The 16,428-nt window shown below is 39.5% G+C and overlaps 2 protein-coding genes across 6 annotated transcripts; one reads left to right on the top strand and one right to left on the bottom strand.

Moving 5' to 3' along the window:
* Positions 1–440: 440 nt before the first annotated feature.
* Positions 441–10,139, top strand: LOC103986644 (SH3 domain-containing protein 1). Of its 4 annotated transcripts, XM_065155719.1 has the most exons (11): positions 441–970; positions 1,089–1,217; positions 2,501–2,617; positions 2,746–2,815; positions 2,895–3,043; positions 4,308–4,409; positions 4,485–4,685; positions 7,642–7,704; positions 7,853–8,323; positions 8,775–8,849; positions 9,739–10,139. In XM_065155719.1, the coding sequence occupies exons 3-11, from the start codon at positions 2,588–2,590 to the stop codon at positions 9,853–9,855; spliced, it is 1,278 nt and encodes a 425-aa protein (XP_065011791.1). In that variant the 5' UTR covers positions 441–970; positions 1,089–1,217; positions 2,501–2,587; the 3' UTR covers positions 9,856–10,139. The 4 variants fall into 4 exon arrangements, with proteins under 4 accessions (XP_065011791.1, XP_009402970.2, XP_009402974.2 ...); XM_009404695.3 differs by lacking the exon at positions 1,089–1,217 and having other exon boundaries at positions 444–970; XM_009404699.3 differs by lacking the exons at positions 441–970; positions 1,089–1,217 and adding an exon at positions 1,259–1,819.
* Positions 10,140–11,154: 1,015 nt separating this feature from the next.
* Positions 11,155–15,944, bottom strand: LOC135640896 (protein NUCLEAR FUSION DEFECTIVE 4-like). 2 transcript variants are annotated; one of them, XM_065155718.1, is made up of 4 exons: positions 15,323–15,944; positions 12,525–13,453; positions 11,927–12,456; positions 11,155–11,273 (listed from the first exon to the last, which is right to left on the bottom strand). In XM_065155718.1, exons 1-3 carry the CDS (start codon positions 15,785–15,787, stop codon positions 11,964–11,966), a joined length of 1,887 nt encoding a protein of 628 aa, XP_065011790.1. In that variant the 5' UTR covers positions 15,788–15,944; the 3' UTR covers positions 11,155–11,273; positions 11,927–11,963. The 2 variants fall into 2 exon arrangements, with proteins under 2 accessions (XP_065011790.1, XP_065011789.1); XM_065155717.1 differs by lacking the exon at positions 11,155–11,273 and having other exon boundaries at positions 11,871–12,456; positions 15,323–15,943.
* Positions 15,945–16,428: the final 484 nt, after the last annotated feature.

Genomic DNA, 16,428 nt, shown 5'->3' with positions numbered 1-16,428 from the left:
TTATAAAGTTGGTTCCCACGCTACTATCACCGGTGAGCGGATAGAAGGACCCCACTCGCCCGTGACAGGATCAAACCGGGGGTATGTGGCCGCGGCGTCAAGTCTTTCTCGACTTGTTGACGCTTTGTTACCTTCTACGGATAAATTTGTACTCGCTAAACCCACCACGCACCCCACCACCGGACGCCACTCTGTAACTGTTGTTTCGTGCGTAATAAACTCCGCGCGTGTAACGGCCATGGCGTGAAAGCTACGCGCTCGCGGCGGCCACTCTGTCGTGGAATCTGCGCGGCCTCTGGTTCTGCTCACCCAGGCAACTCCGCGGGAAAATGACATGGCCGTCGGCGAGTGGGCAGGAGAGACGGGCCCCAGCGTGAATATGCGATATCATTGTGTTGTATGTTGTGGGCGGAAACAGGTGATGGGAGGCCGCTCGGTCGTCTCCCCTGCTCCCTCGGTCGAGTGTAGCAGTTGCTGTGGCTTCTGCAAGTTTGTCCTTTATAATTCGAGCAGAATGGATAGCTCGCCAACAGCTCCTCTTTCTCATCGTCTCCGTCCCTCTCTCTCTCTCTCTCTCTCTCTCTCTCTCTCTCTCTCTCCTTTTCCCTTGCTGTAGCAGGACACTCACCGAGTGTGATGCGAGAGTAGTGTAATAAAGATGATGCATATTTATAACACCAAATCTTTCCGTCCTCTGCAGCTCTGCTGCTGCTGCTGCTGACTGTGGTGGCTCGTCGCAACTACTCGGCGTTCCCAAATACCATCTGATTCTGGACCAACAAAAAGAAAATATCCTCTACCAGATCGATTTCTTATTGGCTTTTACTGCATCGGGATCGCGATGGGGATGGGGATCATGATCTGAAACCCTTCTGCAGCAGGGGAGGTGGAGAAAGGAAGGAGAGGCACCATGGAAGCGATTCGGAAGCAGGCTAGTAAGTTGAGGGAGCAAGTGGCCAAGCAACAACAGGTGCGTCTTGCCGTTCTCTTTTCTTCCATCTTTCTCTTTCTTGGCTATTCTTGTCCTTCGTGCTGGTTTGGAGATTGGGTCGAGTACGAGATGTCTAATTTTGATTACTCACTTCCAGATTGGGTCTAAAATGACGAATACCTGAGGATTTTGAGAGCATTCAGGCTTTTCATGTTGGCGGTTTTGCTGTCTACTGTGAGATTTGTGGGTTTAGGCAGTGGCATATCGACTATTTATATAATGGGAAGTAAGCTTCTGGATTTGTATTATGGATCTTTTAGGTTTTGCACCTTATCCGCAAATTTTTGAGACCTTAGGTTGATGATCTTGGAGTCTGATACGACATGAAAGAGGCCCTTTTGTGAATTTTTAGCTTTATCAGAATTGTTTAGCAGTCAAAAGCTCATCATTTCCTGCTTATTTGAGGTCAATCTATAATGCTGCTCAATTTCGGCAAAATAAGATCTCCAAACTCTGAAAATGTGGCTGTCCCAAGTCATGGAAATTTGATTATATATGTAGTATTCTAATTCGATGATGCATGCAGGGTTGCTGTTAGACATGGCTAAAATTTGATACTGTATGTTAATAGATTGAGGTGTCGCATCTCATCAAATGGCATGACATTGTTGCAGATACTTTTTAATTTTTTGATATCTCGTCAGGTTTCAGATTATGAGTTTCTAGTCCCATTGCTTATCAATATATACAGACACATTTAATGACAAAAGCTTTAGGAGAAAAACGAGAATGGCAGTCAGAGGTGGGAAGAACAGGGTTTTGAGATACTTGAAGAGAAGAAGGTGGGGAACCTTCTTGATTTAAGGATCTAAGAGTCTGCAGTAGCAGGTGAGCTGGCCAGGCATAGAAGAAAATATAAACGTAATTCTCAACAACCTAACTATATTTTTACATAACTATTCAAATTAGACAGTTCAGAAGATTGAACCTCTTGCTTTGACTGTTCTTCAGTATTGTTGTCGTTTAAAAGTATTGATATTGCAATGTAAGTAGCAAACCATACAATTCTCTTGTTCCATGGAATGAATTGATCTCGATAAACTCCCAAGTATGAAACATGAATTTGGGTTTGCTGTTCTCTCCTCTAAAGGGATGTGACTTATGAAATGGCATGTGAAAACTATCCTTTGCTTCGGGGACTAACAATTGTGATACTGGAAGATCTACTAAAAAGTTTTAGATAAAATTTTATGAATACATGCCTCATGAAATTATGGAATATAATATCTCTCATATAGTCTGGTGACAAGTTAAATCACAATCACATTCCTTTTGCTGCTCTGTTAGTAAATCTCTCCAGCTTAATTGTAATATTTAGTTTCTAATAAATGCTAATTTCTCGTTGAGCTTGATTCAACACAAATCACAAGATTAATATATTACGGATTTTGTCACAAAGCAAAACTTGTTCTGTAACTTAATAATTTAAACTATTGTCTTTTCTAAATATTATTTTTTTTTTTTTTTTTTTTTTTGAGACACTAACAGAAGTTTTATCATGTTATGCAGGCAGTCTTTAAGCAAATTAGTGTTCGTTTTAGTCATGATTCTTCTCTTGTTGATGAAGCTGAACTTCAATGTCAGCAAAAACTTCAGATGCTATATGCTTCTACAAAAGCAGCGAAGGTAAAGAAAGAAATTTGGCTAGGACTTCCAGTTTTCTTATTTTCTTTCCAGATATAGGAGATGAAATGCTATTTGAGCTGAAATTTTCATAATTGTTTTTTATTTTTAAAAATATCCCTTTTATATAGCATCTTCAACGGGACATTGTACGTGGTGTCGAGGCATTCATTGCTATTAGTTCTAAGCAGATGGAAATAGGTAATATATTGTTACATATTCAGATTAAGGTGCCACTGAAAATTTTATATTGTCTAAACTTGATATTTAATATTTACAGTAAACAAGCTAGCTGAAGATTGTTGCAAATATGGAACCAAGTATCAAGATTTTGGCTTTCCTTTAGCATCTGCTGCTCTAAACTTTGGTACTTCTCACAGTATGATGGAGAAAGAGAGGGCTAATCTTCTCACAATACTTGGAGATCAGGTTTAGTCATTTGACTCTACTTGTTGAATGATTATGGAACTTGAAGTAAGAAGTTCTTTGATTTGACTACAAGTTTTCACTTTTTGACTTAATCATACAGTAGCTTAAAACCAAGGGAGTCTCATTATATATATATTTTTCTTTCAAGAACTGTCTCAATATCAACATCACCAATATCAGTCCCAAGCTTAGAATGAAAAGAAATGGAGGGTTAGGTCAGGCTATTGATAGTCAGCATGAAACTATGTTAAATCTCATGTGAATGTGTCCCATTCATTTTCATTATAAGGCTGTGTCATCACTCAAATGTATCTTAACAACTAAACCCGAAGTGCTAAGAGTGGGGCTAGGATGTTGCTCACAACAATCTATCACTTTTGTGCCCAGATGTGGTGCAAGATAGATGAGTAGTCTTGCGTTGTATCAGATCAACAAAGATTATGAGTGTGACAAAAAAGATTCTTAGATATTCTCAAGTTAGAGGTGTAGATTCAAGGGGTGAGTTAGTGGTTGTGTAAGGAATTTCATAAGTTAATCACCACAAAAGGGCATGTTTTAAATACTAACAAAATTTTAAAAATAAGAGGAATTTTAAAATAAGCACACTAGCTAAAAACCAGCAAAAGTTAGTCAAATTGGTTAACTACAAGACCTATGATAGTCTTTATGATAAGGTAGATACTAAGTATAGGAAAAGAATACTTTTTACTTTGCTAAAGTTGGGGAAAGGAAGAGTAGAGATCAAGGTTACATTATACGAAGATCAACTGGTGCTTGTCAATAATATGAAAATTAAGGAAAGATGGTGAGATTTGTTATAAATTATTAAATTAACATCCTAGTGCTGAAGTAGCTTTAGAGATAGACAATGGTTTGAAGTTCGAAAATCAAAGATATTTTCATAAAATTAAAACAAATGAGATACATGAAGTTAAAAGAGAATGAAATTGGATAAGTGTGTAAAAAACTTGATGGTGTCTTTTGAGGTTTGGAAGAATTTAGGAGATAAGGATATGACTAATTTATTTAACAAAATTTTGAGGATAAAAAAATAACTGACGAATGAAGGAATAATTTCAGCATTAATTTGTAAAAATAAGGGAGATATATTCAAAGTTACCTCCAATTATTAAGGAATTAAACTAATGAGTCATGTTATGGAACTTAGGGAAAGGGTGGGTGATTGAAGGATAAGTATCACCTTAGATCATTGTGTATCAACTTGTATATTTGGTTCTTAAGGACTCCTTTTCTTTCTCCACAGGTCTATGAACCAATACGAGCAATGATAATAGGAGCCCCTCTAGAAGATGCCCGTTTCTTGACTTACCGTTATGACCGGATTAGACAAGATGTGGAAGCACAGGTAAATAGTATGATTAGGGTATTTGTCCATGGAGGTGAAAAAAATGTAACTAATGAATGAGTATATGCTGATTAGACAGCAGAAGTTCTTAGACGTCAATTGAAGTCCAAGGAAGTTGTTAAAACCACAGATGTTTCAGCCAAACTTCAACATGCAGAATCAAAGTTACAAGAACTGCGGACTACTCTATCAGCATTGGGCAGAGAAGCAACTGCTGCTATGATGGCTGTTGAGGATCAACAACAACAGAATACTTTTAATCACCTGCTTGCAATGGTACTGCCCATTCTTTCGTGGTCATAATTTTTCAACTTGTGCTCTTATGCTTTTTCCTATTCGTCATTTTTTATTTTCCTCCATATATTTAATTTCCATATGGTATGTTTGCATATGAGATTTAAGATACTGGGCCTGTCCAAATTCTTGATACTTGTGGAAGGCCACCTGAGAGAGAGAGAAGGCAAAATTGAACGCTTTGATGGAATATCTATTTAAACTTGTGGAAGAATTTATATTTTGAATTCAAATGAAAATTTTTACCTATTGCATGGGTTCTAAACAGATAAGTATACTGGGCTTTTTGTATAGCAGATAACCTCTCTATGAAGTTAATTGTTGCACACGTATTTTATGAACCTATACTGTATTATGGGGCCATTGTTGGAAAACTTACTGTTCTTCCATGTGGGAAGCCACAAACCGGGTGTGATCTCTATTGATCATTGGTCATCAGATGTGGGGTTACAGTTTGCACAAGATCAATCAAATTGGATGTCAGATGATACAACAAAGCCATAAAGTCCCATTGAGATTTGTAAAAGGTCATATGTATAGTTAAGTTAATAGTATTTAGTTCTTTATTTATATTCTTTATTAAAATCTTTTTAGGTCTTCTTCTACCTCTCCTCAAACCACTAACAGTAATTATTTCATTTTTTCTGACTACCATATCCTTCGAATCTATAGGTCTCTTGAGTACATGTTCCTTCTAACTTAAATGTTAATCTCTTATTTTATCCTTATAACTATACCTTTTCTTATCTTTCCTAATAACTCTACATATCCGCTTCAACATTCTCATATTAACAACACAAACATTTATGTATGTTGCTTTCGTAATTGTCCAACACAAACTTTTTATATTGGTTGTCAGATTATATCTTTCAGAAAGACTCAAATAAAGCTAAAACAGGCTGATTGATATGCGTTGAAACTCCTTAGTAATCTATTTCTCGACTAAGTTTGGCCAAAATCAGTCAAGTCAGGGTGGTTCAACCATAAAATATGGAGTTAGTCAAGGAACTTTCACATTAGATATTCCTCCTGCTTCCTATCCCTAATCTCCTATGTGCTACCCTAATTTGGGGCATACAACATTCAATGCCAGGATCAGCATTGCCAACATAAAAGCAGTCCTCGGATCTAAGCTTGTGAACCTTTCTCAGATTAAGGGATCCTTCACTAGCATCATCATTGATTAACATATAAAATGATGCAATATCTTGATCCATGTATTTAAAGAACTAGAACATGAATGCTGCAATTATATCTGAAACAGAACCATATAGGAACCTTTCCTGTAGCCTTTTATGTCTAGAGTTGTTAGGTTCTCTTAAAGACAGTTTTGATGAGGGTTTCATTTTCTGAATCGGAACTTTCATATGAATCATTTTGTAGCTATGTTAGCCTGGGAATGCTATTTGTAGATCATTGGTGGGCTATGACAATAACAGATAACTACATATAGTAGTACCAAATACCTGTTACTGTTTGGTTCCTATATGGCTTGTTTTTGCATATTTAGTCTTTATCGCAATTTGATTGAAAATGGTTTCTCATCACCAAGGAAGCAGAACTTCCCAGTAAACATGGGCCATCGTGCTTTAATGTATAGCCTTGATTATTTCTGCTGGTATCTTGAACCAGTGTTAACTGCATAGCAGTTAACCTTCTATCTGAACGTATCTGACCCACATATCTTATAAACACCATAGTGTAGTTAGCTTGAGTTAACATAGAATTCAAAACTTTAATTATGTCTTTCATATATTTTAAGCAAAAAAGATTCCACTTAAAGCCCAAAATGCAGATATCATAAATCTGCATGTGCCTGAACATAGAGGTAAATATTTTGAACATCACCAAGTTATTGATATACCAAGTTTATCAGTAGGTCATTAATGGTACTTTGTTCTCATCAGTTCCCATCAGTGTGCATGCTGGTAGGAACTTTTATCATTACAAGTTACTTAATGATTGATAACCTCATGTGTAAATATAGCGTACCCTCATAATATAGAAACACCCTAGTAAAGAGAACTTTTGAGTTAACATAGTATTCAAAGCTTTAGATTTACATCCTTATATATGTTTTCAAAGAAATTTCTACTTAAAGCACATAATGCAACTATCATATTCATCCTTGTGTCCTAAAAAAGAGGTAAAGATTTTGCAACATTACCAAATTATTGGTGTACCAAGTGTAATTAGAGGATCATCACCAAGTTTTACCTCTAGCATGACAGTCACATGTACATACATCTGTGCATGTGATGTAGGTATAGCCAGTGCACATACGCATATTGGACGTGTGTAGAATGGAGTGTCTAGTTTTACCTTTAGATTTACATCCTTATATATGTTTTCAAAGAAATTTCTACTTAAAGCACATAATGCAACTATCATATTCATCCTTGTGTCCTAACAAAGAGGTAAATATTTTGCGACATTACCAAATTATTTGTATACCAAGTGTAATTAGAGGATCATCACCAAGTTTTACCTCTAGTATGACAGTCACATGTACATACATCTGTGCATGTGATGTACGTATAGCCAGTGCACATATGCATATTGGATGTGTGTAGAATGGAGTGTCTAGAGCCAATTATATGGCTTCTTCTCTGCAGCTGACCTCTAGTTCTTGTTCTCATCAGCATGTGTATTTATATTTATGTTTACACATGATGGCCTGTAGATATACGTGTATGCATATGATTTTATCAAAATGAAAGTTTATGCATGTGATACAGGTACATATATATACATATATATATATATATATATATGTATGTATATACATACATATGTATGTATATACATACATATGTATGTATATACATACATATGTATGTATATACATACATATATGTATATACATACATATATGTATATATATGTATATATATATATTCTACCTGAAATTGACATTCTTATTGCTGATGATGTTCAGGTTGATGCTGAGAGGGCTTACTATCAGAGTGTTGCCAACATTCTAGATAAACTCCATGATGAGGTACCCAGCTAGAGTAGAGGAACTTTGTGACAGCATCTCGTGATTTCATATTCTATTTCTAGATTCCCAATACAATTTATACATTGTAATAATCATAAAAGTTGTTTTATGCTAATCAGCATGTATGACTGTTTACATGTTATTGCAGATGGTCCAAATGAAGGATAATCATGGGTCCGTGAGACAGGCTGCAACAATTGAGACCATACAAAATGACGATTCCAAGACAAGTCAATCGCATCATGTGTCTGTGACACAGGCTGCAACAACTGAGATTATGCAATCTCAAACAGGAAATGAAGATTCCAATATGAGTCCATCTCATCAAGAGTCTGTGACACAGGCTGCAACAACAGAGACTGTTCAACGTCAAACAGGAAATGAAGATTCCAAGAGAAGTCAATCTCATCATGTGTCAGTGACACAGACTGCAACAACTGAGACCATGCAATCTCAAACAGGAAATGAAGATGTCAAGACAAGTCGATATCATCATGAGTCTGTGACACAGACTGCAACAACTGAGATGCAATCTCAAAAAGATGACAATGATTCCAAAGCAAGTCGATCTGGCGATTTCCAAGTAAATGGTCAGAATCCAATGTATTTTGTTGCACAAGTAAGAATTCCACTTAAAATTTGAATTTCCTTTTTTTTAAATAGATTTGTCCATAGCTTGCAAAACCTTGCATGATGTAGAGGATAATTCCTTTTCCTTTGGCAATGTCCTTGCACTTTTTCTTTATAGCATTTTTTATCTTCAAAATATAATTTCTGTTGAATGCAACTTTTTGCAGCATGACCATGTAGAGAAATGCGGCAAGGACCATTTGTACTGAATATAAGTATCCAGTTATCTTGTGTTGGTACTTGGCAGTTTGTTCAAGAAGTTGTTGAATAATGCTGTGATGCTTTAAATTTATAGTTGACATGGCATAATTCTATATATGGTGGATTTATTTCTAATGAATCTGTGTTACTTGTTTGTGAGGGTAAATTCTGGATAATGATATTAGTTTGATTGATGAATTTCATTTTGGCATTCATCTTATTCCCTGTAATTTATGTAGGTTATCCACTCATTTGATGCGCAAGCTGATGGAGAGCTAAGTCTATCAGTTGGTGATTACGTTGTAGTTCGCCAGGTACATCTTCAAGAGATGGACAAATTTATCTGTATCATGCACTTTGGTTTGGCCTTTCCGTATGTCAATACTCTATTATTTGCATCGCTCTACTATTATCATATGTTTTGATTATGCTGAACTGCATAAATCTATGTGAATTATATTGGGTATTTAGATACATTCTCGTGCAATCTGAAAAAACTTTGGGGGTGAAATACATCTTCCGAATATTTTTTACTGTAGGTTGTAGCTTGGACCTTTTTTTTTCCCCTTGAAAGAAGACTCAGTTTGAAAACCTTTCTGGTTCCTGTGTGCTCCACAACTGAAAAGGAAGAGCCAAGTATGTTGTGCACATTTGCAGAGTTAACGTAGTTGCCCTCATAAAACATGCATCTGCAAACTCCATGGGACGATAGCATATCTCATAATACCATCACTTTGCAATCATGTATCATGAAACCTGAGATTGATTCCTTGTTAGGAAAACCTACCTGGGACGATAGTTTTTTTTTTTTCTTCATCCAACCACAATATATCAGAAAATGGTTATTCTAATATTTTCCCTTGTGATCCTCTGGCAGAAACCTTTGTTAAACTTTATAGGCACGCCCACATAGTCTGCAGAAGTTGTATGCCTCAAATATAAAAAGTAAGGATTACATAGAAGATAAAAACTTAATGGTGCCTTCTCAAGGCTTCTATGCTTGTGTAGGAGTTGCATGCCATTAGTTTTTTTTTGTTCTTTTTTCATTGTAAAACATGCACTGCAAATCTTGTATTAATAAATACAGTTTCTTTTCAACTTAGGGAATTGGTTGCATTTAGAAAACTGGAACAACAGACCTGAAAATCTATGTATAGATTTAATCATTTCAACAGAAGTTTTGATCGTTGCAAGGCTTCGCAGGTGGCACCTAATGGATGGTCTGAAGGTGAATGCAAGGAAAAAGCTGGGTGGTTTCCATCCGCTTATGTGGAGCGACGAGACAAAGCTCCAGCAAGCAAGGTGATAAAGACCCACTAGCCGACATGATCGCTGTATGCAAATCAATATTCTTGTAAAGATGCATGTTGTCCTGTTACAAAATCTCCTTGTTCTTTTGAGCCTGCCATTAGTTTCTCTAAAAGGTTGGAATTGTTCTGTGAAAAAACAGGATGTCTTGCGAGTGTAGTTTGCATACATGTTTGTGCTTAAAACAACAGCATGATGTATACATGTAAGAACTTTTCGTGCCTTTTTATTTTTTTGTTGGAGATGGATGTAGCAAATTGCTTGAGCTTTTTCGTTGCAGGATTATATTTTCTTCAGACCAATTATTTTTGTGATGTGGTGATGTAGTGTTCAGTGTCTGAGGAGTGCCAGTGAACAACAAAAGAGGTTTCATGTAGGAGCATATCTTGGTCATATTATGATTAACTTTTTCTTAGTCTTCTAATTAAAAGGGGTTTAACCTCCTTTTAGCCTTGTCATTTTGAATCTGCTCATGAAATGTATCTGCAAGCTAACATTATATATATATAATCTATTTATATTTAGAAATAAGACTATATTTTGATTCTTCCTAAATCCTACATCCATGGAAATCTCGTACGGATCGATGGAAGGCTCGTACATTTAGGTAGGGTTTGGCGTAGTGGCAATGAAATATGAAATGATCAACTTCACCAACCCCACCAGCTTCCAAACGATTCTCCAAAAAGATGTGGTGGGACCAGAAAGCCAAAATTAAAGTCTCAGCTCTCGAGACGTCCACTAAAATGGTCGCATACTTCTCCAGCTTGATGTCACCTGAAAGCGAACGTGCAGCCACCTCCAAGTCACTACTCGGCCCGAATCTCTCGGCTCTTCCATGGATCTAAATAGACATATATACATTCAAACCAACACAACACCTCGATCAGATTGAGGTAATCGTTGGTAAGAGGAATATCATCTGTATTAATTGGAAGAATCCTCCGATTTATGTATCTGATTATGGCTGAGAACCGCTCCGGGGAATCGCCTCCACCACCGCGGCGGACGTGTTGCTTCGGATGTTACGGCGCTCGAGAATCCACCAGGAAGGGAAAGAGCAACGAGGTCCACGGTGCAGCAAGTCTCGATGAAGCAAGGTGGGGGAGCAACCAGGGAATTCTTACCGATTTCAGTACCTTTTCCGTGGAAGAACAGCGGCGACGCCTGAAGCGGGCACTGGAGGAGGAGGAGAGGGCGAGCAAGGAGGCCGAGAAGGTGGTCCGGTGGGTAAAACAAGCATCAGCCAGGATAGATACATCAACTGTCAACGACTGAGATCAGAATCATCATCAGCTAAACCAGCAGGAGGTAAGAGCGGCTGTTACTCTCTGATGTAAGCTAGGAATTAAGTTCAGACCAAAACTTCTCTGCCTTCCGTTCAGAGATCAAGAAATCTGGACAACCAAAGAGCCAAGGGTTCAAGTCATCTGCAGGGCAGAGTACAAGCAATTAGTCCTCAACCTAGTTTTGACGGTTTCATTTCCTATATTTTCATAATCGGAATCCAATTAGATAAGCGTCAAGATTTCGTTGATATATATATATATATATATATATATGAATTGTCGATTCGATCCAAATCAACTTAAATATAGTATTACTTATCAGATGTTGTAGGTTTAGAGCGTGATAAAACATCCGAGTGAATATAGTATTATGCATTATAAGGGGAAAAGGTTATTCATCAAAATGCACAATGAATGCTAACGAGAATCTAAGATAGGTAAGATTATAGTACTCAGGAAATCTATATCAGAAGCGAAAGGAATTTGAATTATTAATATATTTAAATATTTTGAGTCAATGATTGTATGTCTGTCTATGGATAAATAATCTTATGAGGTTGAACCTTAATTTTTTTATATGAATTCATCGTGTTAGCTCAATGAATCAGTTATCTTTGGAACAAATTTACGGTCCTATGTTGGTCAGATGAGTCATTGATCACTCTTATATATATATATATATTATATATATATATATATATATATATAAGATTTTAATTTCTATCTCGTATTCCTAAGTACAAAACTACCGTCGTATTTTGCCAAGTAAACTTTTCTAGCATCAAAACTTCGACCTGATTGATCCCCAGACTGTAATCAACATTCTGTGAGCTAATCCTGAGCCTCGCTCTGAGCTCCTTCCCCCGCTGCCGGCCTTCGCGCCGGCTGCACGTAGATCGCCCTCGTCCTCAAGTACAGCGCCAAGCTCGACGCGAGACCGACCATTGTAATGCACGCCCACCACAAGAACGTCTTGGCGTAGCATTTCCTCCCCATGCAAAGCACCATTCCGTCACCGAGTACCAGTGGGACCATAGACTTGCCATTGGCATCATATATCAAGGCGGCAAGCAGGCCGTAGAGGAGAGATCCCAAGGGGATGTTGGTGATGAGGATGTTGTGGTTGACGCCCAGACTGTTGGGCCCGAAGAGCTCCGAAGTAATGCATACGGCAGCGGCGAAGATGAAACCGGAGCTGAGCGCGATGAGAGCTGTGCCGGCCAGCAAAGCATGCGTGTCGCCCACCTCCGCCAGCAGAAAGAACGCAAGCGGCATCGGCACCACAGCCGCCGCCAGCCACCCCGTCCTTGCGAAGTTGATCTTCCTGCCATTGAGCTCCAAGATTAATCAGAATTATATGCCGCGAGAACGAAGGCTGAAGCACGTACGTACCCGCGAAGGAAGTCGGGGGCCGCGGAGACCAGGCGACCGAAGAATGAACAAGATGAGTAGACCGTGACGAGCATCGTGGTCTGCGACTGCCTTCCCATCGACTGCGCGATCTGACCCAGGTTATTGCTGTAGACCAACCCTACCGTGGCGGCGCAGAAGTAGGACACGTAGTATAACCAGAAATCAATGCGGGATACAAGCCTCGTGGCGGTGTGCTCATCACCGAGCGCCGCCAGCCGGTCACAGCACCAACACCACCACCACCAACAAGACCGTCGCCCGTCTTCTCCATGCGAGCAGTCGTCGTTACCATCGTTGACGTTGAAGGCGTCACCATTGTTGACGCTGACGTCTATGTCGTCCTCGCTCCTTTGGACGAGCTGCTTTTGGAGTTCGAGGTCTTCGACACCAATGAAACTGAAAAGAGAGCTAGAGAATATGGTTCGGCGAGCCCAATCACGAGCACAAATCACGCCGGGGACGCAGAGCGGGAGTAGCAGGAGCAGAACGGCACCGACAAGGAGCAGGCGGGCAGTAGACGACACGGAGGAGATGGAGTTGAGGAAGAGGAGATAGAAGCCGGTGATGAAGGCAAGGATGTTGAGGAGAAGGAAGATGTATGAGTCATGACGAGCGGAGTCCGCAGGAGCCAAAAGGAGCAGATGGGTGGGAGGTTGGCGGACGATAGGGAGAAGGGCGATGGTGGAGACGAGAAGGGGAAGAGTGGCGTTGAGCAAGAGGTAGACAGAGCAAGAGCCACCGACGGCATTGACAACGAGGGTGTAGAGGGAAGCGCTGACGCCATTGAAGCTGGTGGTGAGGGAGAGAGCCAGAGAGCGGTTGACAGGGAAATTGCGAACGCACAACACGAAGCAGACTGTGTTGAACCAGCAGATGCTGCATCCTGCAAGCAGGCACAAGAGGAATACCTGATACCACTCAACAATGAAGAGTTAAACTCAGTTTCAGTCAAAGAGAAAAATCATCGAATACTGTAGATAATGAAAAGTCAAATCGATTAATTGTTCATGCAATCTGAAACGATATTGATAATTATTTTTTTTACTGAGTCTGTTCTGAAACCCCATCATCATCTTCCGCGTGTACATGTCGTACCCACCAGTCTTATAATGTTTTTCACCCCGACAGCAGTCTACCGGTGAGGTGTCCACGTTTAGTCGTAGGAAACAAGAAAAAGAAGTGCATCAGCCTTATTTTGGTCGTTGCACGTGAAACACGCCCCAACCGACTTCTATAGTTTATATTGCAGACTGGGTTGGCTGTTACCAGCTTCAGGACATTATTGATCATAATAATATGCTATCATCATGATTCTTCATGAACGAGAAAAACGTGAAGCACCCCGAACTGACTGATGCGTACAAGAGCAGCTGCAAATCCAGCCTGTGATTCATGTGCAAGCACTAACAAGAGTTCACTATTCTAATAAAAGAGCCAACCCTTATGCATCGAAAGTGCTCCTTCAATGCATCTTCGGCTCAAATATACTATTATATAAAAGCACGATCTGATCACTTTTTTAGACTAAATCTGTTCTCATAGGAATCGTGCCATCTGTTCACATGCAGCATTGATTATATGCCTCACGGTGTCCTCTGCGGACAAATTTCAATCCGAGGCTGGGGTTCATCGTCTCGGCCAATCTAAATGTCTCGAAAGCGTAAAAATCATATAATGACTGATAAAAAAAATTAATTATAAAAAATATTAATGAAAAATATAAATTAGGAGGATAATATAATATCAGTAAGGACTAAGAGAATTATGTTACATATATTGAATATCACCTACAATCTAATAAACTTAAATCTCTTGGTTGAATTAATGTCAGACCTAATGTATGATAACATTAATTAATTTTAAAATAAATTTAAAATTTATATTATATTATATTATATATACTGAGGATGACCCATAATCTATCATTCATGTATAGGATATGACAGCACAACCTAAATATGATGTATGTTAACGTGAAACAGAATTATCATAATCTTCATTTGGCATCAAAGATCGTCATTTGATTGAGATAAAACAAATCTCAAACTAAAGTTAACATTTTTTACTCTTTCGTTGGGATCACTAACAATATTGACTTAGAGGCTTATTCATCCAAACGCTGGGAGCCAAATTGGGACTCGAAATATGAATTAGCTCGAAGACACGGTCCAAATTTGTTCGAGAAATCAATAATAATAATAGTAATAATAATTTGATCAGCAAAAATATTTAAAATGACAGAAATATAAGAGTCTGACTAGTGGATTGGAAGTCAAACCATCTGCTATTCCTAGAGGCACGTCTAACCTACCCGTAGTCTGGTCGCTGGACGAGAACCCGAGCCTATTGGAGAGCAAAAGAGGGACCACCCTCCAACATTGCCATGTGTCGAGTCCTTAACCCATGTCTCCAACGGTGACTGCACAAGGCACCCCGTCGTCGAGACACAGACACCTGTCTCATCCGACGGTGGACGAACTACTGGCTTGGCGATGGATCGACCAAGCAAAACGGAACGGTGGGCAAGGCGCCCAACTCCGATACGATCGGACTCTGCTTTGGGTTCTCAGGAGAACTATCAGCAGGGATAAAAGGGATGCGATGAAAGGAGTTCGCCGTACGCTACCTCGCCGATCTCACGAGCCACCCCCGCCAATGTTTAATTAAAAGCAATTTAGTTCGAAGTTTTGAATCGAAAACCAAAAAAAAAAGTATAAAGGAAGTATAAATTATTCACCAAAAATTAATCGAAAAAAAAGAAAGGGAAATGAACTCACCGGGAAGTAGGGGAGGGAGATGCGATTGGTGATGAGGAGCCACTGGGCGCCGTACGCGCCGAAGCCGACGGCGGCAGCGAGGAGGAGGACGAAAGGGAGCGGGAGGTAGAGGAGGGCGAGGCCCGAGGACCAGCCGAGAGCCTTGCCGAGGTCGGAGGCGGTGGCCAGGTAGTTAAGCTGCACCTGCGATATCCCCATGGCCGCCTTCAAATCCGACGAATAAGCCGAAAAGTCGAAGTTGGTTCCCGTGAACGCCTGGATCCACACCGTCGCCATCAATACCATCCACTTCCGCGTCTGCCGCCCCATCATCGCCCCATCCTCCATCGCTGCCGCCGGAATCCGTTTTCGTCCTTCACGAGCGGTGGCGGTCTCCGATCGGTCGGGAATCGACGGGGAATTTGGGCCGTCGAAGGAAGGGAAGCCAAGAAAACTAACCAACCAAGAGATCAATGTAGCCATCATTCCCCGGAGCTCGTTGATTTAAACGGAGGAGCTTCTTCCGGTCTGATGTCATGGTGTTGCAGTCTAACAAACCGGCTTCCCTTCGCCCTTCCACTTACCCTTCCAACCTAAAAATACTGAAGAACTCGAGGAAGAACCAACGTTGCATCCATCGGCTATTATTAACAATACTTTATAGACCCAACGTATTCTGCATGATCCGATGATACAAGAAGTATGTGGAATCCAATTTTAGGGTTCAGATATTTAGATGTCTTATCATTCCCAGTGTCAAACCCGAGGCAACGATCGATTTGAGTCCCATTTTGTGTGGAATTGAGTCGACCTCTCTCTTGCAACCCCATTGGCTACCACGTCATCCAATGACGGTTGAGGTGTCGATCGATGACGTGTCGGCGAGTAAGGTATCATAACACCGGATCAGGTATGAATGATATTGGTAAGGATTTAAACTCAGGAGATTTCCCTCTCAGATCATCTTATACTTTGAAGAATACTTTGAAGAATAATTATGCATCATAAAAAATTATTTTTATTAGAGAATAATTAGCTACGTCCTCGTTAGATTAGTTTTTTATTCAGTATATGTTCAAAGAACCTTTAAAGAAACTTAGTAAATAATAATAATTATCAATTCTTCA

Source organism: Musa acuminata, chromosome BXJ3-6, assembly GCF_036884655.1.
Source record: "Musa acuminata AAA Group cultivar baxijiao chromosome BXJ3-6, Cavendish_Baxijiao_AAA, whole genome shotgun sequence".
NCBI lineage: Eukaryota > Viridiplantae > Streptophyta > Magnoliopsida > Zingiberales > Musaceae > Musa > Musa acuminata.
The sequence above is the reverse complement of the archived record's forward strand: the minus strand, read 5'-3'. Positions and strand labels throughout refer to the sequence as shown.

What these genes read in the sequence shown, in the direction of transcription:
- LOC103986644 (XM_009404695.3), top strand. Translation starts at nt 911, where the DNA reads ATGGAAGCGATTCGGAAGCAGGCTAGTAAGTTGAGGGAGCAAGTGGCC. An exon ending in TCACAATACTTGGAGATCAG is followed by an intron (nt 3,044 to 4,307) that starts GTTTAGTCATTT and finishes CTTTCTCCACAG; the next exon opens with GTCTATGAACCAATACGAGC. An exon ending in CAATGTATTTTGTTGCACAA is followed by an intron (nt 8,324 to 8,774) that starts GTAAGAATTCCA and finishes TAATTTATGTAG; the next exon opens with GTTATCCACTCATTTGATGC.
- LOC135640896 (XM_065155718.1), bottom strand. Translation starts at nt 15,787, where the DNA reads ATGATGGCTACATTGATCTCTTGGTTGGTTAGTTTTCTTGGCTTCCCT. An exon ending in TCTCCCTCCCCTACTTCCCG is followed by an intron (nt 13,454 to 15,322) that starts GTGAGTTCATTT and finishes GAGTGGTATCAG; the next exon opens with GTATTCCTCTTGTGCCTGCT. An exon ending in GCCCCCGACTTCCTTCGCGG is followed by an intron (nt 12,457 to 12,524) that starts GTACGTACGTGC and finishes GCTCAATGGCAG; the next exon opens with GAAGATCAACTTCGCAAGGA.